General features: G+C 48.1%; 1 protein-coding gene across 1 annotated transcript; it reads left to right on the forward strand.

Annotated features, from left to right (window-relative positions):
* Window positions 1-15,123: 15,123 nt before the first annotated feature.
* LOC136516904 (receptor-like protein kinase HERK 1) lies at window positions 15,124-18,932 on the forward strand. Its single transcript, XM_066510405.1, has 2 exons — window positions 15,124-15,704; window positions 15,859-18,932. Exon 2 carries the CDS (start codon window positions 16,207-16,209, stop codon window positions 18,703-18,705), a length of 2,499 nt encoding a protein of 832 aa, XP_066366502.1. The 5' UTR covers window positions 15,124-15,704; window positions 15,859-16,206; the 3' UTR covers window positions 18,706-18,932.
* Window positions 18,933-18,998: the final 66 nt, after the last annotated feature.

The following is an 18,998-nucleotide window of genomic DNA, read 5'->3' on the forward strand; positions in this document are numbered from 1 at the left end:
CCTGGCCTGACCTGTTTGGCTATCGTCGGGACTCGGTCGTTTGGGCCTTTGTCTGTTGTTGTGTTGCGAGCCATGGGGCCCGCTATCTAATCGATACCGTGAGACACCCCAGGGTTATAACTCCGATAGTAGCCCCCGAGCATTTTTGTGATCGTGAAGTGATCATGAAAGCGCTGGTGCGCGCATACGTCGTGGCACGGACTCACGGTCGAAGCTTACTTAGGCTTCATCGCTCGGCTCCCTACTAGTCGGTGTATTCAATGTGGCGAATGGCCATCATGTTTCGCTTTGTCAGGGCATCCTAATGATATGGTACTCGACTGTCGTGTCTATGGGCTGTGCATCAGGATTTGCGTTCTAGGTAGGACCGAGTGGTCTCGTCGATGTTGTACCAGTCCTGCCTTTAGGAAGACCTTGATTTTCCTGATCTTTCATGCCTCCTACTGCTCGCCACATGGCAAGGGAGTCCTAGGCTATTCAATCCGCTCTTAGGCTTATAAGTGGGGGCCTTCCTCCATCTGAGCTACCTCTGGTGCCAAATTTCTTTTGACCCCTTCGAGGGGTTAAGCTCCGAAGAGGGAGAGAGAAAGGTCTTTGATGGGAACCGCATGGTTCTCGGGCATGCGTCCTGCTGGAGACCATTTGTAGCGGCTCGAGGCCATCATTGCTAGTTCCAATAGTTGATGCTAGAGGGGATTTTGCGAGTTGGAGGGTGAGGGGCAGTATGGCCACAGTGTCAGGTTATTCGCGACATCGGTGTGTGATCTCATCACCATTTCTTGCTCTGAGCCTAGGTGGCTCGTGTGGTCAAAATGGGCAACGGCCAGTGTCTCTCCTAGCTCCCCTTGGAGGCCTACGCACTGGTTGCTAGCCCACCTAGACTATCGGTGGGACGGGAGGAGGATGAAGCAGTGCTTCCCCGTCACTCCACCCCTGTTAGATGGGGTAGGATGGCGACGCGGCTGCACTGCTATTGTCGGTCACTCTTTCCTCTGAAGCTAGAGGAGTTGTGGTGACACTCATGTGCGTTGTCCCTCAGAGGCGCGATGCTGTCCCTGGTGACGTTTGGTCTTGGGTTGTCAATTGGCATCACCATCAAGGTGACACCTTTCATTGACGTTTTAGCGGCGCTGCTGCTTTTGTTCCTACTGGAGGAATTTCCTTTTAACGCTTATCGCAGCCTACGCTATGAGCCCCCAAGTCATGGGATTAGGGTCATTCCTTTGACCCCGGCTCGTTTGGAGAGGCTATTTTGTCCTGGTATTTTGGGGGATCATTGCCCCGAACTCTTTCTACACTGTCGTGAGGTTTCTTGTGGTCGTGCATTGGCTCATAGGTCTTGGACCTTTTTGCTTTTTCCATGTGACCAAGTTGTGATCACGTTTTGGGTTTTGCATTGCACGTCACCCCCCCCCCTCTTGCTCCATTGATCTCTCCTAGAGAGGTCATGGACCCCTAATGGTTTATGAGTCTCTAGAGCAAGCCTTAGGCCTAAGACCTGGGACGTAGGGAGGAGTTAGCCATGGCTTGGCCCTAGCTTCCTTCGAGGTCATGGGGACCCTACTCCGTTTTTCCCTAACGTCCTTGCCGACCCCAAAGGTCATGTTGCCTTGTTGAAGGTGGGTTTGTTTTCGCCCCACACAGGAAGAGGCATGTCCACCGTAACCACGTGGTCAGAGCTGTGCACCTCGTCGGGGTCTATGGGTGATTCGAGTGGGACCCGATATCCTCCCCAATCGATGTGGAGTTTAGCTGTGCCTCACGTGAGTGTCCCATAAATCATCGACTGTCAATTCCGTTGGTCCCCAACCGCCTCCACAGCTGTCAGAGGTCAAGATGCCTCCCCCCAAAGGGGGTCAACCCAGGAGACTTCAAAGCGGACAACTCGAACATAGGGAGAGATGGTCATGTGGCTCCACACCACCGATTAGAGCCACGGGGGCCCATCTCCTCCCTGTCCCTATCCCTTTTGTGGCCTCGAGCCCTTCTAAGGACCAGCTCAAGAGTGAGTTTCCTAAGTATGAAGCGGGGTTGTGATTGCGGCGGACCGCTTGGCACATGATCCTCGGGGGGCAGTCGGCCTCCATGGTTACATCGTGGTGTGATGGTGATCACTCGCGAATGGCCGTGTAAATTGAAACGATAGGGAGAAAGTGGGGGTGTGCGTAGCTTACTTGATTCACGCCGTCGCTTAGGCGACCGTCATTCTGCCTCCCTTCTGATCGCTTCACCTGCTCTATGGGGTTTTCCAAGCGGTTAGTAAATGTAATCGTGCGTGCGTGCGCTTTGAGTGCCCGTAGTGGTTACAAATACACTTGGAGCAGAACTACGAGAATGCATTCGTCTTGAGTCGCCTGCCCCTCCACTTCCCTATTCCTGCTCTTGCTCATCTGGAGTTCCCTCCTTGTCGGTGAGGATGAGTCATGGCAAGAGGCCGCTAGGAGAGCCGTCTGGTGACAGCGGGGCGTTGCCACCTATCCGTCCTTGCCTACGTGATCAAGCGTGGCTATCGTCATGGTCTTGTGGCTATGTCGCTATAGGGTCTAACGTGGTACTACTATGCTAGTCGTGACATCACTATAGCCATGGTGATAGTTCGTCAGCCGTCCTATGCAATGCGGTGTCCGTCATGGTCTTCGTCGTCATCTCCAGGTTCCCCGGGGCATCGTACCCATAGTAGGTAGCTACCCTGGGTCATTGTTCGCCTGGTCGCTTCGTGGGGCTGAGGGCCACGACCCCGATCATCGAGGTTAGGGCTTTCAACCGGTCAGGACAGCCTCCTTGCTGAGACCCTTGTCGTGGCTCCCATCCCATAGTGGGTAGGACCGTATACCTGCCTGGTTGGGCCGTATCCGGCCGGTGGTCATCGTACCTATCATTTTTGCCCTGAGGCGGTATTGTCTTGTCCGTGCAGCGTGGCACAGGGTTGGCATCTGACCGGGCTGAGGTGACTGCTATCGCCTCGGTCCTTGCAGGGTCAGTGCGTCGTGCTTGCTCCTATCAGGGCAGGCTCGCTCTCGCAAGGCGTGACCTCTTTCCATCTCTTCTGGTGGTCGTGACGGGGAGAGGTCACACGCCTTGCGACTTGCGAGCTTGGTGAGACCAAGGCGGGTGGAAGGGGTCGTGGATAACCCCAACCCTAGCGCCTGGCCTGACCTATTTGGTTTTTGCCAGGCCTCGGTCGTTTGGGCCTTTGTCTGTTGTTGCGTTGCGAGCCATGCGGCCCGCTATCTAATCGATGCCTTGAGACACCCCGGGGTTATAACTCTGACACTTTGAGAGCACACTAGCTTAGTGAGTAGTGACCTAGCTTGTGGTGTGTGATAGTGATCATAGCAACTAGAATTATTGGGTAGGTGGCTTGCAACCCTTGTAGAGCTAGAGTAAAATTACATCAAGCCATTTGTTATACTAATCAATTGCTCTAGTGTTTTGTAGAGATTTTAAATAGGTTATTCATCCCCTCTAGCCATATTAGGACCTTTCAGAGGAAGGACAGTCGTGCTGGGATATGTGGGAGTGATGTGGCCCCACCTTGACAGGCTCTAACGGAAGCTAAACGGTTATCCGTCCCATATTTTTGAATCCCTTGAACCAAACAAAAAAAATAGAAACGATCCAATCCCTTCCACCAAACAACAAACTAGTTCGTCCTGCCTAGAAAAAAAAGGTCAGAACCATCTCATCTTTTATAGTCCCAAAACCAAATACAACCAAGTTAAGCAAGCTGAAGGTAATGTTTCTTGGCTCTTGAACGATGCTTGCTGGTGATCAACTAACATCTATTTCTACGCTGCTTTACAGATGGGTTTTTGTTTCTGCAGGAGCAAGGGAAAGGGAATTGTTGGATAATGTTGTGTTTGCTTCCTATAATTTTTAAAGCAAGTAACAGTTTTTTGGAGTAATTTTCTTTGCTGAACACTTGGAGATGCTCTTAGCGGACACGATTTTGGAGCATCCTATAAAAGGAGTGCAACAGTCGCAGGCTGGAGTCTTGCAGAGACTAGAATAAAGATTCCATTTTCTAAAGAAAAAAAAACTGTGTTTCCCAGTACTGTCCTCGTTTCTTCATTCAAAAAAGAAGAAAAATAAAAGGCACAAGCAACAAAAAGGGCCACCCCCTGCAGAGACAAATTGAATGTGTATGTGTTGCAAATCTTCATGATTCAGTTATTGAGGCAACCAGGCTGCAATATACCTGTAGCAGGACGGAGCCCGAACCATTGTGATCATATGGATTTTTGCAAATAACCGTGCTTGCCGCACGGTGATAGCCATGTCCATATACAAGATTATATGTAACCAAGATGATACTTGCGCCGGCGATGTGGGATTAATACTAAAAAGCTCCTAATAATAATATAATACCCGTGAGCGTGTGGGACGCGCTGAGAAGTACTCGGCGTCGTGGACGCTCTCCTTGCGCTGCACGGGCGCAGCCGCAGCCGCAGCGCATGAATTGGACTTGGCCCGACGTGGGTCGCCTTTCCTTTCAAATCTCTCCAGAGAGGTCTCTGCTTGCAAATGGCTTTTCCAACTGTAGACAAAATGAACTTGTGTCGTTGGCTGATGATGGGCTGTCACGGACCACAAAAAAAAAAATACTAACAATCATGGATGGCGCCATGGAGACAACAAGAGTGCATGGTAATTGCAAAATTGAAGCTGCATGGGCCCTCCCTCTTAATGAAATACGGGCCGCAATGGACATGTTCGAGGAAAAATTTGCATGGGCCAAAAACTCAAGATGCTCAGGTCGAGGAAGAGAAATTTCTGTGCGATTTTGTCGAGCTCGATAGCCATTTTGTCCATATCTATAGCTTTCATGCCGAAAGGATTTATTTCAGATGACATCTTGCTAGCTTATGAAATTGTACAGCTTCCATAGTTGAACTTTCAACGGAAGACAACTCGGTTTTATAGTTTATTAAATTAGGGTAAAATACATCTCTCAAACTTTAACTCACAACATAGAAACCCTAATTTATAAACAGCATGAAAGAAAATAAAACGAAAACTAAGCTTTGAGCATTGACAATGCAAACTCACAATTAATAAGAAAACCGCAGCACTGCTTCTTTCGGTATATGCAAGGTACTGTACTTGGAAAGCTAGTATTTCAATCAGCGACGGAGCCAGGAATTGGAGGTAGATGATAAGCAAGCTTCCATGGTCAGGTTTATCGATCTTAATAATCATAGTCACATATTAGGACAGCACTGTTATGCAAAAAAAAAAAAAGATTACATCTCTAGTCACATATTAGGAGTTTCCACATTCAGATTTTCAGCTTTAATAGAATTAGTACTTGAACCAACAGGCTTAAAGAAACTATGAATTGTCCTTTTCCTCTACATAACCTAACCGAAAAGAGAATTTGACTATTTGAGATACAAATCAAGTGATAAGATTAAATAAATAAACAAGTGTTGTTTAAGAAGAGGAAGGGTGGAGGCGAAAGGCAGCATGCCTGGTGTCTGGGCGGCTGGGCCTGGACGTCTGCCCGTCTCGGTGGCTCGGAAGCGGAGTCTCGCCGAGTGCTCGAGTCGCCGTCTGCCCGTCTCGGTGGCTTGGCCTCTGCTCCTGCCTCCTGCTCCGTCCTGCTGGCTGCTGCTTGCTGCGTGTGGTAGACGAACAGATGAGGCCTCTCTGTCAAGGAACAAGATGAACAATGCGGATGGAGTACGAAGAGTCGCGCGTAAGCACTGAAATTTTAATACTTAGGCCCCGTTCGCTTGTCTTAAAAATGGTTTGTTCGGCTTCTTTTTTTTTAATCGGAACAGTATTTTTCTCTCACAACAATTCAGCCGGAACGTATTTTTCAGTCAGTTTCAGCCAAGTTTCAGACCAGCGAACGGGGCCTTAATGAAGGATTACTGGGCTGTTGCAGTTTCGTAGTGTATAATCAACGGAGCGGGGTGAAGCGCAGACGATATCCCTAAGTGTTATTTTGAGTATCTATACTAGTAGCGTTTTGGACGACATGCAACTCTCCCAGGTTACGAGTATCAGTATGTTTGTTTGCAGCGCTGCTACAGTGTTTTATGAGAGGAGACCGTCCGAAGCCCGAACAGGACCTATGTGACTGATCCTACTGGCGGAGCCCGGAATTCTGCAGAGGGGACAACCAAGTACCATCATAAATGAAACTAAATATAAGTGATTAAGGGCAGTCCCAATGGTGTATTGATGATGATTTCTATCCTCATTAAATGACTTCACGTAGGCAAAACGCTGACATGGCAACGTAATTAACGAAGAAAGAGAGCAAAAAAATCCTAGAAATAGTTTCCTCATGAAGAAATCAGGTCTTCTCTTACCCAATGCACCAAGAAACCATGAAATCGCTATTGGGGAGAAACCATCAGTTTTTAGGAAGCTCGTGCCGCACTCCTATTGGAGGAAGAAGATAGAGTTGGGAGAGAGAAAGAGAAAATAATTATTACTCATAGAAACCATGGGTTGAAAAGCAATATTTTTTGGTGCGATATCCTATGTTATAAAAACTACTAGTTTCTTTCATTGGGACTGCCCTAATCAAACCAAAATGATTTTATAAATTATCGCTAAGTTACCTTGATCACTGCTTACCGATTGCCTAATAGTGATAGGTCTTTGTAGAATTGTAGTTTTATAAATTATCGCTAAGTTACCTTGATCACTGCTTACCGATTGCCTAATAGTGATAGGTCTTTGTAGAATTGTAGTTCGTAGCCCAGCTGGGCTCCCTGTTCGTTGCAGATTCGCGGTTGCACTGTGTAGCTATGCGGTTGCGCTGTAGGGAAGAGTGAAGAGGCCATGAGGATTAGTGATTTTTTATTTCTGGATTGGGGAATCGATCTAGCTTTTGAGAAGACGAGGAGGCAAGGCAGCTATGAAGGGTGCTCCTGCTCCGTCTCCGTTCCGTGCGAACTTGTCGTGACTCGTGAGTGGCGAGCGGAGCGGACTCGTTGTGTATTGTGTTTCCTGGGCCTCGCGAAACTAGCAACCAGGTCCAACTAAATGCAAGCCCATGTAAGTAAAAGCAAGTAATCAAATTAATTAGATCCAACACAAAGAAGCTACAGTAGGAGCGTTAAAAAAATCAGCAACCTTGGGGGCCATGGCCCCCCTGCTCCGCCAATGGCGAGCTCGTACCTTGCAAATTAGCGACAGCACATCAACTTGAACAAGGAAAAAGATAAGCCCAAGTCTTTTAATCTTTGTGGTGTTGGCTCAGGAAGAAGCATGCTATTGTTGCCATCCAAGAACTGCCCGGTATTGTCAATAGTGGCTAAGGCATTTGCCTCTGTGCAACTGCCCTAGAGTCATCATCGTTGAACACATACTTATGATGTTGATTCTTACTATGTGTTTTCTTTTCTCCCATAACCAATAGACCACGAGGTGCATGCTCATCTACTGTTAGCTCTAGTGGTTCTAGTAACTATTTCATGTATACAGAAACAAAACAAGGATTGTATGCAAATGCAAATGATTGTTTTGCCTTTCTAATAGCATAGAATTCGAATACTCGTCTTCAATCTCAAGCTCCTCCTAACCTTCTCCCATGGCTAAAATTTCAAGGAGGGTTGTGCAGGCTCTATGGGCGCGGCCACGGTAGGGGGGCGCAGCCGAACAGCCCCGGTGGTAGATCCGCCCCCGACTGATCCTTTTGTTATCCTTTCCAAAAGAGTACAATTAATTCGAAGATCCAGTCAAACTATTTTAGATTTAACTAAATTTATAGAAAATGATATCAACAATTATAATTCTAATATAAGTGTTGCTATAGCTAGATATTGTACTCCCTCCGTCCTCACGAAGAGTGTCATTCTTGTTTACTGATAAGTAAAATATTTTGAACTTTAACCAAATATATAAAAAAAACTATTAATACTTATGGTGTGTAATTAGTATTATTAGATAAATTGTTGAATATATTTTTATAATAAACTTATTTGGAAATACAAATGTTGCTAATTTTTTTCTACAAGTTAAGTTTTAAAAAGTTTGACTGACGATGTGAACCTATAGTGACACATTTTTTGGACAGAGGGAGTACACTTTTAGGATGGAAAGAGTACATGATAGATAATAACTTATGGAGCACTGCATTGATCTTTGTTCAAGTTTAGTAATATAATAGCACTTCCTCTGTTCTAATTTATAGGTTATTTTGGCTTTTCTAAACAATAACTTTATTATGTATATCTAGGCATATAGTAAAAACTATTGTATCTAATTAAAAAGTCAAAACGACTTTATAATTTGTGACCGAGTGTGGTAATAAAAAAAAATACTAGGGCTGAGCATAATTTTGGTGTTCTAGTGTATATACATATCTCACGAGCAAGAAAAGAGAGTGCGGGAGGTACAAGAAAAGAGAAAGAGGACGTGCAACGCTGAGTGTAGACGACTTCCCTTGGATTGATGTAAGCGTAGGTGGCTCGGAACTCGTTCAATCGATCGCACTGCTCCCTACACGTAATGTAAAAACAGAGGAGAAGAAAGGGGGCAGCCGCGCACACCGCTGTAGCCATCTGCCATCGCATCGCTGCATGGCTGACTGGCTGTGGACCAGCACGGCAGCACCAGTACTGTACGCGTCACGCCAGCTGGGCGCGACGGCGACGGGCGTCTGTCTGCGACACGCGCACGTACGCCTCGCCTAGTAGCTGGGCTACCACCCTAAAGACACCCGTAATAGTTAGAGTTAGTTAGGCCATGTCCAACACTCCACGGTGTATGTTAGCCCCGTCAGTACACTTAGGTTTGGATGTCAGACGGAGGAAAGAACTAGAGAGAAAGGTGCTTCGCAGGGTGTTATAGTCTCCAGCAGAGACACATGATAGAAAGAGGACTAGTTGAAATCAACGTAGTATGTGAGTATGCGAGAGAATAGTGGACCCAGAAATGAAGATCTATACTGCCTGCGTTGCACAGTGTTGTAGCCTCAAACTTGCTTTGAGCCAACTTTTCTCCGTCGTGTTGGCCCTGCTCTTATTAGCTCTAAGTGAATTTCTCTAATAATGTTACTTTTAAGCACGGTAACTTTTAATATAAATAACCTCATACGAGACTCTCACGTAATCTTAAAATACGTGCAAGAGCATAGCTCTCGATAAGTGCCAACTTTTCTTTCTCTTCTATTAAAATATAAGAAAAATGTTTAGAGCTGCCGTAAAAGTCGATTGTTGGAGCTACCCTAAGGTAGTCAGGTGGCGTTTGGTTCATGAAAAATAGAGGTTGGGACATAGAAATAAAAAAAAATGTTTTCATATTTATGGCCTGTTTAGATGCCAATTAGAAGGTCTAAACATTAACTAATCATGGTCTATCAAAAACTAATAGACGCTAATTGATGAATAGAACTCATTACAAAAAAATAAAATTTTAATCAGTCCACATTTTAGAGATAGATAATATTTTTTACTTAACTTAGCCCCCTTTGGAATGGAAGAAAACATAAGAATTTTGAAGGATCCAAATCCTATAGGAAAAATTCCTATCAAGCCCTTTGAAATAAAGGAATATTTCTCAACAATTCTCTTAAAATTACTATGGATCGAGCCATTCTAAGGGTCGGTTTGATTTACATGATTTTCAAAGGAATTTTAAAGGAATCAAATTCCTAAACTTATACACTGTAGTAGTGTATGGAACAGAGGATTCACGATTTCCTTTCCAAAGGAAAGGTTCCTGTGCTTGTACGTTTTGAAGGAAAGAAAGAATCCACTTCTAGCTCTTGGTTTCTATTCCTTCAGGAAGTCCGAGGCTCATGCGCACTAATGCTGACTTGCTGTTGCTGGCTTTCACGGAGACACACAGCCAAACACTCACTAATTGGAGACACACGGTCTAAGTAATTTTGTTATCCACTAGCCCCTAAATTCATGTGCTGCTCATATTCCTTTGTTCCAAACACCAAATCCTCTAGAAGTCCTGTGTTTTCATTCCTCAGTTGTACACATGTATTCCTTCCCTATTCCTGTGTTTTTTTTCCCATTCCTCTGTGTTTGTATTCCTTGGTTCCAAACAGGCCCTAGAGGAATTTCGGAGGAAACTGAACATGAGCTCCCCCTCATTGTTCTGTTTTCTATGATTCTCATACATTGCTTCCAAAGACATATTCATAAACTTTTCTCCATTCTGAAATCCCGTGTGATTTGAAGTGTTAGGGCATTTTATTTCTATATTTTTTCTATTCCTATGTTTTGTAAAGGGAGTCATAAAAATTTGACTTGTTATAAAACGAGAGATGAGTTTGATCTATCTCCTCCACTTCTGTTTTACACCTCTCATTCAAGCGACCCCCGAGCACCCCCTTCGGGCGACTCGGGGGCCGACACCGTCGGCGCCCAAGGGCCCCCCTCCCCGGCTTCCATCCGGCCGCCGTCGTTGCCCTCCGGTGTGCGACGACGGCGGCCCGCGGTGGCAACGAAAAAAGGGCTCGGCCACAGCATCCCTCCCTCCCGCTCACTCCTTCACCACCCCTCCTTCAACTCTGGCCACCAGGTTCATCTCCGTGCGAGGAAGCGTGGCCTGCCGGGTGGATCTAGGCCTCCCGAGGCTGGATCTGGCGCCTACACCTCCTAGCGACCTTTCTTCATCCCGCTTGGTGTTGCAGCAGTGTCCCCTTGGCCTCTCACGGTGGCCAGCCAGATCCGGACCAGAGCCGATGACTTGCGCCCCTCTAGTGGTGCGGCCACGGCCAGGGTGTCCACAGTGGCCACGTCTAGGCGCCCAGGCGGGCCTCTCTACGCTCTAGAGGCAGCCTAGGAGGCGTCGCCTACAGGTGGTCGATGGCCAGGGCCATGGCCGGACCCCATGGCGGGGAGGGCCTGTAACTGGCTGCCTGCTAGCCGGCGTTGGAGCGATACGGCTGCTGTGGATGCCGGGCCTTGCGGTGCCCATGCTTCATCACTGCCACGGGTACCGTCGTCGCTGGAGGCGTGGTTGCAGCCCCGCCCTAGACGCCCTAGTGAAAGTGCAATCAAGCTTTATTTGTGGGTTTTGGTGATAATAACCACGCAATTAGAGAACTAATGGGATTTAACGAAATGACAAGCAGGGAATTTTATATTCGAAGATGCTACACGAAACGGAGGAGCCCCCACTTACAAATATAGATGGCTTCAAATTCAAAAGAGGTTTAAGATTCTTTTATATCTTGAATTTGAGTATAGGAAAAGCCGTACTATAAAGGGGGACACAATGCTTAAGCTAATATATGCTACCAAGTGCTCAAACAACCACAAGCATCCTCAGATTCATAGCCAAGACAGTCTCCACTTCACTATTACCCTTGTTGTCTTGCGTGGCGCGGTACTATCGCACTTGAAGAGAGGCGCTGACGCACTTGAGTCGCGGCACAAGGAAGTTAGCGCCCACGCTGACTTCCCCAGATGGCTCGAGACATGTTAAACGTTCTCGCCCGGCCCCTTGGGTGCGGGTCCGTCTCGCCCGACCCCTTGGGTGCGGGATCCGTCTCGCCCGACCCCAAGGTCGCGGACTCCGTCTCGCCCGACCTCTAGGCCACGGGCTTCGTCTCGCCCGACCCCTTGGGTGCGGTGACTGTTGTGGGCTAGGGTATATATATACCATTCCCTTTCCTCCCCAACGGCTATCTGCGATTTAAGTGACCGTTGGGGGCTAGGGTATATATATACCTTTTTCCTTCCTTCCGATAAACCTACCTCTTCTTCCTCACTTGAGCACGTCCAAAGCAGAGCAGGAGCTCTCTCTCTCTCTCCCTCCATTGTTGACCTCAAGCCCTCAAGCAAATCCATTGATTTCCCCATCAATCCTTGAAGGAAAGGGTCCCAAACTCGATTAGAGAGCAGCTCCATTGATTTTTCAACTCTAAAGAGCACTTGATTCACGTTTTGGCCGGTGGTTGTGTTTGTTACTCTTGGAGCTTGGCTCCTAGCTAGCTAGAGCATCGCCCGTGAGCTTGCCAACTTATGTGGCAGTCCTGGGAGATCTGTAACCATCTCTTAAAGCTAGTAAACTCACCCTCATCTCAAGAGTTAAGTGTCTTGACTTGAGAACGAGGAATAGCTGGAAAGCTCTAAGCCTTAGTGGCTAACCTCAACAACGTGGAGGTAGGCAAGCCTTGGTGGCGAGCCGAACCACGGGATAAATCATTGTATCACTTGTGCTTGATTTACATTATTTGCATAACATATTGTGGTTAAGATGATTTCTAGGGTTTTCAGTCGATCTACTTGTGTGTGGTGTTTCTACCACTTCTAGCTCTTGATCTGTGATTGTCATACCTATAGTAAACTAGGAAATTTCTCTGATCTAAGTTTTCGTTCATGGACTTTGAACTGTGACTCAAAGTTATCTGCAAGTGCGGTAGTGCTGTTGTTCAGGTCCGGCAGTGCCGCCCTCTAGAGCGGCAGTACTGCAGGGTGAATTTGATAAAAGTTTGAGTTTTTGTTTTGACAGGCCTATTCACCCCCTCTAGGCCAACTAGATATCCTACACCTAGGCACATCGACCTCCCCTTCCTGTGGTGTGGAGAAACCATGCTTGGGTTAACACCCTGCCCCGCCTTGCCCTGGGCCAGTGGTGGTGGCGGTGGCGTTGTGCGTGTCATTTTCCTTCTTGAAGGCGTCATCGAAGCTTCTGCTCACCATGCCAGGGATGGTAATGGGATGAAAGTCCCCGTGTGCTCCTTTCAACGATTATGGCGTCTGCGGACGTCAGTTCCCTTTTTGAAGGCATCGTTGGGGGCACCTGCCATGCTTGCTCCTTCCGCCTCCTTGCCTAGAGTTGCTCCTTGCTGTGCTGTGCCTGATTGTGCTTCATGCTACTCTTCACTTTGGTTTGTCCATTAGTTAGTTGGTGTTGCCGCAGTCGATTGCTTCTATGTAGCGGATGCTTTGTTGCTATCGTCGCTTCGGTCTCCCCTCTCCGACAAATTCTTTGCTACTGTGAGCGTGATGGCCCCCCATCAGCGGATGCTTTGCCGCTTTTGATGGCCACCGTGCTACAGTTCTAGAGGATGCTTTGTCGCCGTGGTTTCTTCTCTAGCGGATGCTTCGCTGCTGTGGTTGTTCTGGCGCCCTTGGCGGATGCTTTGCCGCCGAGGTTGATCGTCGCCTGGTGGATGCTTTGCCGTCGTGGTCTCTTCTCTAGTAGATGCTTTGCCTCTGTGGTCGTACTGGCGCTCTTGGCGGATGCTTTGCCGCCGAGGTTGTTCGTCGCCCTGCGGTTTCACTACACTACTGGATACCAATATGTTGTCTTCATGTATTAGGCTCAGTCGGTCAGGGTCTTGAGGTCGAGGGTCCCCCTCGTGTTTCTTGCTGTTCGTTTGTACCTGTGGGATTTCGTTGGTAAGGATTACTGGCGAGTCCTATGTATCGTCCTTGTAACATTTGGTTACCTTTCCTCTTAATGAAAAACAGGTTGAACACCTGATCTAGAAAAAATAAAATAAAACAAGAGATGATATGTGCATTTTTATGTGAGACGGAGAGAGCATGTTTATTTTGCCACCTTCTTTCTCAGTCAGGTGGCCCCTTTACATCTGACTAATAATGAATATACGGTCCTGACGCAACCTACGGGATATGCGTACTGCGCGGATGCCGTGAATCCTATCGTATCGTATCGGGATAGGAGGGCGTTGGTGAGTGGTGTATGGTTTACTCGATCCATCCTGCCGAGCGCAACAGAGTAGATGGAGCCATGGAGGGAAGACGGCCGGCCTGGTGCATGCACTGATGTGCGAGGTGCACCTGAATTATGAACCGATATTATGTGCACCTGGATTAGTTAGCGTCGCCGACCGTGTGCATATGCATATAGCGCGATCGTGTCGGGGTCCAGAGCAGCATTGGCCCCCTCCCTCTCCAATGGCATCGGGCGTTCGCGGGCGGGCCCGTGTCGTGTGAAACCGCGGCTCCTTGACGACCCCACCCGACCACCTGGCAAGTCGGACGGATGTCCATCCGATCCACGCTTGCTTTTTCTTGTTTTTCTCACCAACTCCACTCGTGTTTGGTTGGGCCGCTGCCGCTGATGGTCGAGGCAAGGCTTTACCGAGTTACCGTTGGGTCCACTACGGCTACTGTCCACGTCGCGTCGAGGCCCACCCGGCTGTTTATCAGCTTGGCTTATGAATCATGAAATAATATTTTTTTCTCACAATAAATTAGTTTTAATCTGCATGGCTCGTAGCTGTAGTACAAACCATTGTCGTCAATAGCATCGCCATCACACGCAGGCACGGCGACGGCGACAACATCGTCCATCTTCTTCTTTTCCGCGAAAAGGAATGTTTGGTACCTGGATTCCTGAAAATGGTAGCAAACTACGTTAAACTCTATGAATATTCGGTATATTGCGAAAAGGAATGTTTGCTCGGTCTCGATTTGATTTGATACAACCTCTAAAATTACACTTTGATCATTAATTTTATTATAATATATAATCTATTATAATAACAAATTATAAACATGATCATTATAATAATAACTTATGGCGATATTAAATTAAAATCGTGATCATGAGGAAGTGCTTCTAAAAACAATTCTAATGTAACTGCTCTTTTATTATTTAAAATTTTCTCATAATTTTATACTAAATATTGATTACATAAAACTATCAAAAATTAGTTTTTAAAATACGTACATGTCTCATCCACGTCCGTAAGTACTCCCACCCTCCACGGAAGAATAATATTCTCGTTTTTCAAAGAGTCAAACGGGTTGAATTTTGACAGAATTTACATAAAAATACTAATATTTTTTATACAAAATAAGTATTATTAAATTAGTTACAAAATATAATTTTACAATAAACTTTTGTAACGATATAAATGCTAGTACTATTTTTTATTATAACCTTAGTTAAATTTAAGCCTATCCATAATTGCATTCTATTATAAAGGGAGGGGACTATTTCGATAGCAACGGAGGACCAGTAGCACAGCACCAACCAACTGCTGGCCTCACCCATGACTCAGAGATTGCCCGGGCCCACGCACAGCACAGCTAACCGCCCCCAACTTCCACCATCTACTGCTTCGCGGACCCATCTCCTCTGCCGCGTGGGCCCACGTGCCAGGTTAATTAATGACCCCTGCCCTGCCCCGCCCCGCCCCGCATTCACTTCCTTCTTCTCTCCCCCTGCTACGACACGCCACCTCCGCAAAACCGCCGCTCGTCACCCTCTCCACCGCCGTGCGCCACCGGCAGCCAGCCGGAGAGGGAGGAGGGCTGACCCGTTCCCGTCCCTCCACCCCGCGACCTCTTCCTCCTCTCGCCCGTCCTTAGCCTAACCACTACCACCACCGCCGCCATAAACAAAAGCGCAGGCAGGCACGAGCGCAGGCGCGCGGTGCGAGGCGCGTCCGCGTCCTTCCTCCACCTGTCGCCTTCGCCTTGCGTGCTCCCGGCTTCAAGAAACCGCCGCACGCCAGCCTGCACACAGCACAGGTCGCGCGGCCCGCCTGGCAGCCGCCGCTTTCCATTTCCTTTCGCTTCTCCGCTACCGCTCCTACCACACCACCAGCGGCGCGGGCCTCCGGGTCGTCCGGCCGGATTCATTCCCCGGGCCGTGCGTGCAACCACGCACGCGCTTGGGTTTCGCTCGCCGCCGGAAGGCTTCGGCTCTGCGTGGCGGCGCCGCCGACCGGAGGGTTTTGCTTCTTCAGTTTCCGCTGTGAGGAGAGGACGCGCCGCCTGCGGACCGCGCGCTCGGCAGAGGTGAATTTCCGCCACCCACACTTCGTGACTGCGATTCTCAGATTGTGTTGCGGTTTCTCTTTGTTTGAATTGAAATTGAAATTGAACCCCCTGTCCCTGTGCTGGTCTGCTGGACAAGAAGAAACTGACAATTTCGTGCCCAACTGTTGCGCAGATCGACGACTTCTTGTTGGGGGACTGGAAGCTCTCCTCTCACTGCCTGTCCTTCACCAAGTTCTCGCCTGGCGAGTGGCGACCAAGGTTGCCCCTTCCCTTACATTCTTCACCTCAAGCCCCAGCCAAATTTCAGCTTCCGCCTGCCTTTCCTCCGATTCCCGTCTGTCCTTTCAATCCTGAATGGTCTCATTGCTTCAACGCTCTGCTTGCGCCTCTGAAACAAACTAAACATCTCTCTGCTTCCTCTTACATAAAGCCCTTCCAGCCTGCCTGTCTGCATCTTCGTGCAACTCATGACCCCTTCATCCTTGTAGCCCAAACCTGCAACTCCACATCACAACTCGCCATGGATAGCACAGCTGTTGGGGTCAAACTGGTTGTGCTAGCCCTTTCTGTGGCGATTTGGGTTTCTGGCACCTGCAATGCTGATTTCACCCCTGCAGACAACTACCTCATCAACTGTGGCTCCACGGTCGACGCGACTGTCGACCAGAGGGTCTTCGTGGCTGACACTTCTGGGCCGGCCATACTGACGACCCCGACTCCGAGCACCGCTGCGACCACCTCGCCGAATTCGGTATCGGGGTTTGACAGCGCCATGCTGTATCAGACTGCTAGGATATTCGTCGTGCCGTCGTCCTATGCCTTCAAGCTCAAGAGCCGTGGCCGGCATTTTGTCCGCCTTCACTTCTTCCCATTCAAATACCAGAGCTATGATCTCACCACGGCAATGTTCAAGGTGTCCACGCAGGACGTTGTGCTCCTTGACAATTTCACTGCGCCCAGTAGTTCTTCGCCGGTGTTCAAGGAGTATTCCCTCAACATTACCAGGGGCATGCTCGTCCTGACATTTGTGCCTCTTGGGAACAACACGCCGGCCTTCGTCAATGCTATCGAGGTCATTTCTGTCCCTGATGATCTCATAACTGATTCGGCACTGAATCTGGAACCTGTCGGTCAGTATCTCGGGCTGTCAACGCAGCCTTTGCAGACATTCTACAGGATCAACGTGGGGGGACAGAAGGTGACTCCTGAGAATGACACGCTCTGGCGGACATGGGTTACTGATCAGAGCTCCTTCTTAAATTCCACTCCCACTATACTTCACAATTTCCCAGGAAAGCTGAATTTCCAGAACGGATTGGCAACAGAGGAGGATGCACCGGACAGTGTCTACAATACTGTGAGGCGGTTGAATAGCTCCATGTCCAATATGACATGGCAATTTGATGTCGATGGCCGTTCAAGCTATCTCGTTCGGTTCCATTTCTGTGACATTGTGAGCAAGGCTCCTTATCAGCTCTTGTTTGATGTATATGTGGATAGCTGGTCGGTGGTGAGAGATCTAGATCTCTCCGATAAAGCATTTGGCAACTTGGCTGCACCATTTTACATTGATGCTGTCTTGCTATCAAGTGATCCATCTGGTAAGCTCAGTGTCAGCATTGGGCCTTCTACCGTAAAGATAGCAGCGCCGGATGGTATCCTGAATGGACTGGAGATCATGAAGATGAACATCAGTACAGGGTCTGTTTCCGTTGTGCAACCATCACTAGGGGGAAAGAGTCATCTCGGTGTCATATTGGGTTCTGTTCTCGGAGTTGTGGCTGCTGTCGTCATTGCTATTGTTGTCTGGATCTTCTTCAGGAGAAAAAACAAGCCGCATCCACCGCCAACAAGTCGGCCCTCAAGTTCTTGGACACCCCTCAATGATCTTAGCTTCCTTACCACAGGCAGCCGAACCAGCCGGACGACTCTTACATCTGGAACTTCGGGTGACACGAGCTACCGAATTCCTTTTGTTGTGCTGCAAGATGCGACAAATCACTTTGATGAGCAGATGGTCATTGGAGTTGGAGGCTTTGGGAAGGTCTACAAAGCAGTGATGCAGGATGGAAGCAAACTCGCAGTAAAGCGGGGCAACCAGAAGTCTCACCAAGGGCTGAGGGAGTTCCGGACGGAGATAGAACTGCTGTCAGGACTGCGACACCGTCATCTTGTGTCGCTCATTGGTTACTGTGATGAACACAATGAGATGATCTTGGTGTATGAATACATGGAGAAAGGAACTCTGAAGAGCCATCTGTATGGCGGTGATATGCCGCCTCTCAGCTGGAAGAAAAGACTGGAAATCTGCATTGGAGCAGCAAGAGGGCTCCACTACCTTCACACCGGTTTTGCCAAGTCAATCATACACCGTGACGTCAAGTCAGCAAACATCCTCCTCGATGAAAATCTCTTGGCCAAGGTTTCTGATTTTGGCCTGTCAAAGGTTGGGCCTGAATTCGATCAGACGCATGTCAGCACAGCAGTGAAAGGGAGCTTCGGATACCTTGATCCTGAGTACTTCCGGAGACAGAAGCTGACTGACAAATCAGATGTGTACTCGTTTGGTGTGGTGCTGCTCGAGGTGATTTGTGCGAGACCGGTTATCGACCCAACTCTTCCAAGGGACATGATTAACCTCGCGGAGTGGGCTATCAAGTGGCAAAAGAGGGGAGAGCTTGATCAGATTGTTGACCAGCGCATCGCTGGGACAGTCAGGCCTGAAGCACTGAGGAAGTTTGGAGAGACGGTGGAGAAATGCCTTGCAGAGTATGGTGTCGAGCGTCCTACCATGGGGGATGTGCTGTGGAACCTGGAGTTTGTGCTGCAGCTGCAGGAGGCAGGTCCAGACATGTCCAACATCGACAGTATGAATCAGATCTCTGAACTCCCTTCAAATGCAAACAGAGTAAGCTCCCTGGATATCAGCACTACAGATCAAAGCCACATGCCGATCGACTACTCCGAGATGTCGACAAGTAACGCCTTCTCGCAGCTAATCAATGCAGAAGGAAGGTGACCTGGATAGGAGTGTTCCAGTCACTGAAAAATACAGAAGAAAGGTGAACTGGATAGAAGTGTTCCAGAGTCACTGAAAAATGTTGAGTTACAAAAACTAGAGAGAGATGCCTCTTGCTTGACTATTGTCTGTCCCTTCTCACATATACAGCACCAAGTTATGAATTGCATTGAAATTTACTTGCCTCTTGTAACTACTTGTGTTCTTGAAGGGTGAGTAGCTTTGTTGCAGTCTCAGTGTGCTGGTCTAATTTTTTGCTCATGTAACTCTCTTTTGCTCAATATTTTTTTGAT

The sequence above is a fragment of the Miscanthus floridulus genome, chromosome 17 (assembly GCF_019320115.1).
Source record: "Miscanthus floridulus cultivar M001 chromosome 17, ASM1932011v1, whole genome shotgun sequence".
In the NCBI taxonomy this organism is placed as follows: Eukaryota; Viridiplantae; Streptophyta; class Magnoliopsida; order Poales; family Poaceae; genus Miscanthus; species Miscanthus floridulus.

Bases quoted from the DNA above. Each gene is read 5' to 3' on its own strand.
- LOC136516904 (XM_066510405.1), top strand. From the start codon at position 16,207: ATGGATAGCACAGCTGTTGGGGTCAAACTGGTTGTGCTAGCCCTTTCT.